At 34.8% G+C, this 7,927-nt stretch overlaps 1 protein-coding gene across 1 annotated transcript; it reads left to right on the forward strand.

The window, feature by feature from the left end:
- The first annotated feature begins 86 nt into the window (after window positions 1-86).
- LOC113044777 (G2/M phase-specific E3 ubiquitin-protein ligase-like) lies at window positions 87-7,326 on the forward strand. Its single transcript, XM_026204950.1, has 10 exons — window positions 87-342; window positions 665-818; window positions 3,344-3,416; window positions 3,554-3,935; window positions 4,173-4,268; window positions 4,611-4,924; window positions 5,078-5,259; window positions 5,395-5,564; window positions 5,884-6,098; window positions 6,840-7,326. Exons 1-10 carry the CDS (start codon window positions 110-112, stop codon window positions 7,070-7,072), a joined length of 2,052 nt encoding a protein of 683 aa, XP_026060735.1. The 5' UTR covers window positions 87-109; the 3' UTR covers window positions 7,073-7,326.
- The last annotated feature ends 601 nt before the right edge of the window (window positions 7,327-7,927 follow it).

A 7,927-nucleotide genomic window follows, 5' to 3' on the forward strand; every position in this document is an offset into this window, starting at 1 on the left:
GTTTACAATAAATTCATTTAACAACAGCTTCCAATTTTATAAACAGAAAAGATAACTTAATATAAAGTACATACATATTTAATTGAATTGAATATGTTGATTTTCTTTAATGTTAAGGTTTCAGGCACTAGGCAGTTTACGTCCGGTGGCTCAGTCTTTCACCAAAGAAGTTATTCTCCTGCCAGACCATACATCTACACATGTGCCAAGGCGTGCCAAGAAAGCTTGGCTTTTTGAAAATGGTCATATAAAATCTGCCTTAGAATTTGGCTGTGACTGGGACGCCGACAAAGTTATGCAGACTATAACATCAGCCTTCCAGCCAGTTGTGGAGGGATGCAGGTAAACGTTAGCTGTGTTTAATCACATTTATTACTTATTTTATATTTTTGCAGTAATACTAGTAATATAATGTGCTTTGATAAATATCCCTTGTTGTGATATGTAACAAAATTAACAAAATATTGGATTTTGTCAATACATTATGGTTGTAAATATCTAATTCTTTTAAATTTATATTAACTGACCAACTGATAAACTGAGAGTATAAAAATTTGAATGTGTAGACAAATGGTGTATTGTAACCATACCTTTCCATGTACTGTTGTATGGTTTTCTAGCTTCAAAATAAGTTTCATATACAGTGTGCTTTTTATTTCGTCAGATTACAAATCTTGATGTCGTGCCACAACAAATTAGTGGAGCCATCCCTGACTTCCAAACAGACTTTAGGTGGAGACCTTCTGAAAAAACTTTTTCATCAGAAGTCCATTTATGTCAGGCCTGACAAGGTCATTTTAAGTGAAGAGAAAGAATCTGTAAGTAGTGCAGAAGATTTATTTATTTATTTTAAATTACAGTATTGTCAAAATTCTTAGGCACCCTAGTATTTTCAGCCTCCAAAAATTGCTATAAGCCAGTTATTAATATATTTTGCTGTGGTGTGTATATAGGAAATATCAATTCATATTTCAAAACATTTCTTTTGACATTAAGTGTAATAATCAAATTAGACTTTTGTTTGCACAAGGACAACAGTTGGTCTGCACCACACAGAGATCTGAACTCACCATCATCAAGTGCATCTGTGATTACATGAATGAACTGAGACAGACTAAATCCAGAAGAACTGTGACAACACCTCGAAGATGCTTGAAGAAACTCACCTGCAAAACTACTTGCAAGTGTACCAAGGACTAAAGCTGTTGAAACACAAACTTTAATATGATTTAGTTAATAGTAGTTAATTGTTAAATTACATTTTTTCATTATTTTTGCAAGCATCCAAAATTTACAGCTTTTTTGTTAGATCTTTCTTCAAGCATATTTGAGATGTTGCCATAGTTCTTCTGGATTTAGTCTTCTGGTTTCTTCTTTTTCTCCAATCGCACATGGACTTGGTGATGTGAGATCACATCTCTTTGTGGTGCACCGGATGTTGTTAGACTCCTTGTGCATACATAATTCAATTCAATTCAATTCAAGTTTATTTGTATAGTGCTTTTTACAATCCAAATCGTTACAAAGCAACGTTACAGAAAATTATGTTTCTACAACATTTAGTAGTAGCTTATAAGTGGTGACTCTCAGTTTGTGCACGTATGAGAGGATTTGTAGAAAAATTACATAGACGTAGTCAGACAGATGATGAACATTATTAATATTATTAATAATTAAAGCTGCGGTAGGGAACTTTTGATGCTCTAGCGGCTAATAAACAGAACTGCTTGCGTCTTGCGGAAGAACATCGTAGCCGGAACTACTTCTCTCTGTTTATGTCTATGAAGAATCACAAAGGTACTGGGTTACTCCGCCGCGTATCCCCGAAGCAATCTAAAATAGAATATAAACACTTATTATAGGTGTACCCTAGTGTTTCAGGACAAGCTAAAAACACGGTTTGGAAAATGGATTCATGGTGTACTCGCTTATTATATAAATTTTTCTACATTTTGAACACAAACAAAGTTACGGACCGCAGCTCTGATTGGTTGTTTCTTACCGAGCGGATGACTTTCTGCAAATGGCAATAGGACACTGGAGGAGCCAAAGTTACTTGATTTTTTTTCACAGATTATCTGTCTCATATACTACTGTCAGGACATAATGACAGGTTTAACAAATATGTAAAAAATATATTTTTACAAAAGTTCCCTACTGCAGCTTTAATAATTATTATATGATGCAGTCACACTTGTAGCAATATTTGTTAGTTATGTTGTTGATTCAGGTTAGCATCATCTGAGGTCCTCTGAGGGTCAGCATCATCTCTTCTCAGGTGTTCTGGATCCAGACTGGAGCTTGTGTAAATCCTAGTTACCATGGGATGTAAATCCTGTGGCAAAACATAGAAACAAATAGAGACATCATTAGCATAGCTTCTGTTCCAACAAAGTAAAATTATTATTTTAACCTAAGCTAAAGAATAAAAATGTGCATTTGATCAGATGCAACTACACTCACAATTAAAGATACATTATTCGAATACTTGGCGAAAGAGATGCGTTTTTAATCTAGATTTAAACAGAGAGAGTGTGTCTGAACCCCCGAACATTATCAGGAAGGCTATTCCAGAGTTTGGGAGCCAAATGTGAAAAAGCTCTGCCTCCTTTAGTGGACTTTGTTATCCTAGGAACGACCAAAAGTCCAGCGTTTTGTGACCTTAGGGTGCGTGGTAGAAGGCTAGTTAGGTACGCAGGAGCTAAACCATTTAGGGCCTTGTAGGTAAGTAATGATCATTTGTAACTGATATGGAACTTAATAGGTAGCCAGGGCAGAGGACTGTAAAATTGGGGTAATATGATCATATTTTCTTGACCTGGTAAGGACTCTAGCTGCTGCATTTTGGACTACATGTAGCTTGTTTATTGACAAAGGAGGACAACCACCTAGAAGTGCATTACAATAGTCCAGTCTAGAGGTCATAAATGCATGAACTAGATTTTCTGCATCAGAAACACATGCTTTACACATGTTTCGTAGCTTGGCAATGTTTCTAAGATGGAAGAATGCTGTTTTTGTAACATGGGAAATATGATTTTCAAAAGACAAGTTGCTGTCTAATATAACACCAAGAGACATAAATTACAATGGATTATTACAATTAATGTCAAAAGAAACGTAAACAATACTTCCTATATAAAAATATGTGAAAATACTATATTTGACTTTTGCCACAGTACTGTATATAACAGGGGACAATGGCAAAACTGTATTTTACTTTGGTACTAGTATGTTGTGACAATTAAAACAAATGTTTGCTTTGTTGTTAGCATAGTGTATTGGTTAGCATACATTTACTAAAATTATTATTATAAATGTATTTATTTGCTTCAATTGACAGTCATGTTCTGATGAAGACAGTAGCAACACAAACAAGAATGATTTCAAAGAAACATTGGATCCTGACAAATGTGGTAAATACTTTTTCATTTTTATTTTAAATCTACTACATAATGCAATGTTGAAGATATAAATGTGTTCTGTTGCTAACACTCTCATATAAGTGAATCCTAATAAAAATTAACCCAACTATTTTTCCTTGTTTTTACAGTCATTGGTAGTGTGCCTGATATTTCCAAAGAAGTTGTTTCAGCCATCTCCACTGTTGAAGTCCAGTGTCTCTCCAGTAATACCCCTTCCATCTCTGGTGGAGATGAAGTTATTTGGTGTATTGACACTAAAGATATTTGCACCAATGCACCACCCATCTCAGCTGACAACCTCACCATGTCTTCTGTTGCTGCTGCCATTACTATTGATGAGACTCCTACCTTGTCTAGTGGAACATCTGTCATCTCTAGTGGCTACACCAACATCTTTTCGATTGGTCCCACTATCAGTGGCACTGGACACACACCATGCTTCTCTGCTAGCAACACCTCTGAGGCATCCCATAGTCCCACCCAAACCAATGCACCCAGCACAACCTACAGGTACATGTTCTTTTTATACAGGATTGTCATGGTCAGGGTTTAACGTCAGTAGGCCTTGTTTACAATAACAATTAGTATTCTAACAATTTTGTGTTAGAATAGTCACTCAGCAGTAGACAATGTTATTATTACATCTAGGATGTTATTTGTCCTGTAGTAATGCAGCTATTTCTGTTAACATCATATATGTACTTAAACATTGTTCATTATAAAATATTGATATATTAATTTTTTTAGTACATACCTTGACCTATTTGAGGAAGAATACCTCTCTGATGACGCTGATCTCCAGGAAGCCATATCAAGGTCCTTAGAGTCCAGCACAAATGAGAGGTCAGTAGAAGATGTTATGTAGAAATGTTTAATTCTAATGTAACATAGCAATAGCTTAATTTTCTAGACTCGTAGCAATAAACAGGCTACCACCTAAATGGTTCAGAAATATATTTATGTGTGCACAATGTTGTTTTTTTCTTTATCTCATATCAAATCTTTTCTGTGGTTATTGTTTCAGCAATATTTTATAATATTGTTTTCATTTAATTGTTGTTTAAATCATGGTGTAAAAGTGTATAAAATATATAAAATAAAAATATATAATTTTTGTATGTTTCATATAATGGGCGAGTTACCATTGTCATTTTTGTATTATTTTATTGTTTATTATTGTTTCAGTGATTCAAGGATGACTTTAGAGAGAATAATGGAGCAGATTGGTTCGAGAGTAAATAATGACAGCATTGTACGGTTCAATATCATAAGAAGAAATGTGTGGGATGGAACATCCAGAGCAATGGGCAGATCCAATTTTTCACCCGAGAAGAAGGTGGATGTTAAGTTTACTGATGACTATGGAACATCTGAGGGTGCTGTGGACAATGGAGGACCTACTCGGGAGTTTTTCCGACTCTGTCTACATGAAATCAAGGACAAAATTGGCATCTTTGAAGGACCATCTAATGCTAAAGTCCTCACATGCAACTCCAAAGGTACACTACTTATAAATTCATATTGATGTCAAGTAAAGGATTTATTTTGGATTCCTAAATATGTTGTACCTGAAATGATTTAGTAGGAAATGTAAGAATCTTCAAATGTTGTACTTACAATGACAATGATGTTTTAATTTCATTTGATAATAGCGATGAAAGACAATGCATACTTCTATGCTGGCCAGATCATGGCAATGTCAATTGCCCATGGGGGGCAGAGTCCATGTTTCCTGTCTGAACTTATGTATGAGTGTCTTCAAAAGGGCCCTGACAATGTAAAGGTCAAAACTGAAGATATTACTGATGAAGAAACAAAGTCACAGTTGCAGTCGGTAGGCATATTTTACTTTAATTATATTGTATTTTGATAAATTATTATTTTTGCATGCACTCATTAACATTGACGTTACAGCTAATAGTTGTATATCTTCATTCAAACAATGTTTTTTTTTTGTATATATTTTTAGATCTTACAGGCCCAGACTGATTCACAACTACAAGATGCAGTTGAACAGGCTGCTAGCTTAATCAGTCTTGCTGGTCACAATGTACGCATAACACTGGAAAACAAACAGGAGACTGCTTTGGATCTGGCTCATTGGTATGTCCTTCAGCGGACCCGTGCACCATTTGAAAGGTATGTTTATATATGAACACATAATGTAATTGTACTTTGTCAGAAAAATTTAATATAGTTTAATGGCTGTAAAATAGCAGAAATACAAGAGATAGAAGAGGAAAGCATGTACAAAAAAAAGTTTTTGAGTTGCTAACAAAGTGTGCCTACAGTATAAGAAAATTTTATGATTGACCTCAACTTCCATTTTATAGTGCACCACAACAGGAGGACATAATAATTCAATGTGGAACCTCATCTAATTAAAAATGAAAAATACTAGTGCTACATGTTTCAAATCACATAAACTACACATTACAGCGTGTTTCCTTTTTAATAGGTTCAGAGATGGCTTAACGTCTCTGGGTGTCCTAGATGCTCTCCAAAACTATCCTGTTCAGTCAAAGTGCCTTTTTGTGAAGGCTGAAAAGGCCTTAACCGCAAATGATGTGGAGAATCTCTTCCAAATCATTCATTCTGAAAGAGGGAGTAATGCATTTCAAGCAGAGTGCCGGACCCTGGCTTTCTGGCAAGACTATCTTCAGGATGCTGAAAGTAAGTTTAGTATTTCATACAGGTTTCAACGCAATCCGTTATTTTCAAAATTGTTTTTGGCTCCATCATAGTGGTGCATGACAATGGTGGGAAAAATATATATTTATATTGCAATGTTTGAATTGGTGTTTATGTACTATAAATTCATTAATATAACATTTAAAGCTAATTTTGCCAAAAGTATTGGGTCATCCCCTTTCAATGAACAGGTATGACTTCTTTAGTAATATCCATGAGTGCAAATCTTAATATTAAAGTATAAAATGATATTGTAGGAAATTTTGTGCTTCTAATTTTATAGCAACAGTTTGGACAGGACCCTTTCTATTCTAACATGGCAATGCTTGTGTATAAGGCAAGGTTAAAAAAACACCACTGGTGTTTGGTGATGAGTTTTTGGCTCAAGGTCCACATTTAAAGTCACACCAGAGATGTTCAGCTGGGATTTGGAGTTAGCTTTATGCAGACCAGTCAAGTTCTTCCACACTGACTCAATCAATCATTTCTTTTTGAACCTTGCCTTATACACAGAGGCTTGGAGAAAGATTATTTGCTACAGTCTTCACCAACTCCTATCTTTTATTCTGCTAAATGGCTCTTTATACTCACCAGACTGTTGTTAGTGTTGCATGTGACATTATGAGCAACCCTTTCAAATATAACTACTCTTATAACAATTTTGCATTACTCCAGTGGTATCATTTAACATAGACATGTGGTACTTTTTTTGTTGTTTTACAGTTGAAAACAATGTCTCTCTGGAGGATGTTCTTGTTTTCTTCACTGGATGTGACAGCATTCCAGCACTGGGTTTCTCTCCAAAGCCAAGACTTGAGTTCATTACCTGTTCCCGATTTCCAGTGGCCAATACTTGTGAAAATATTCTACGCATACCAGTTCATGCAGTGTACACTGCTTTCAGATCTGACATGGATTTTGCAATACGCAATTCACCAGGATTTGGAAGAGCGTGAGAGGTAATATTTTCAAGGCATGTAGAGCTTGAGTTAAGTTAGATTGTTTATGCTATTGCTGTTATTTCACTATGTTATTCATTGATACCAACATTCTGTATTTACTGTAACAACAAATGAAAAAACAATAAAAGAAATTGAAGTTCTTCATTACATTTTAAGATGTATTTCAAGCTATATGTTCCAGTCTTCTAACCTGAACAGCCATGTTCCCCGGTTTCATTGTTATGACAGAATTGTTATTTCTTTATAGGCTGTGTATGGCTTTCTTTTAAATAAATGTTTTTCTGTTCTTACTTTTTGTGCACTGGCTTATATTTTTTTGTGTGTCTACAGTGGTGAGACTTGTGCATCCAAGACCTTTTAATGTAACATTTATTCTCATTTTATATAATATACTGTAGTTACAAAATTACACTACACAAAACTACATAAAATGAATGTATTTAATAACTTAAAATACAGGTTTCACTTTGAACAACAGGGTTATGTTACAACGTTTACAAGGATGCATCATATAATATACACTATTTATATGGTAATAATGTTCAATGGTTCATTGTGAAAGAAAAGTGTATTTTGTTTTTAAATCATAATTTTACATGCTAATGCCTTTTTCTGTCACCACAATAACTTCAATGTGATAAACATTACCAAAATTACTTCGCAGACTAAGTATTTATTTCAAGCAAGTTACATGCTGCGAAAAAAAGTTCTATTCCATGATTTCCATCGTCAGTCAAGGGATTTACTGTGATTAACTCAGGATGACACCGGCGATGATCATAAGGTCTTTGCACATGCGCAATATTGAGTGGTCCTTGATTTTCAGGAAGTTGGAGCATTCCAGCTGTC

Source organism: Carassius auratus, chromosome 26 (assembly GCF_003368295.1).
Source record: "Carassius auratus strain Wakin chromosome 26, ASM336829v1, whole genome shotgun sequence".
NCBI classification, from domain to species: domain Eukaryota; kingdom Metazoa; phylum Chordata; class Actinopteri; order Cypriniformes; family Cyprinidae; genus Carassius; species Carassius auratus.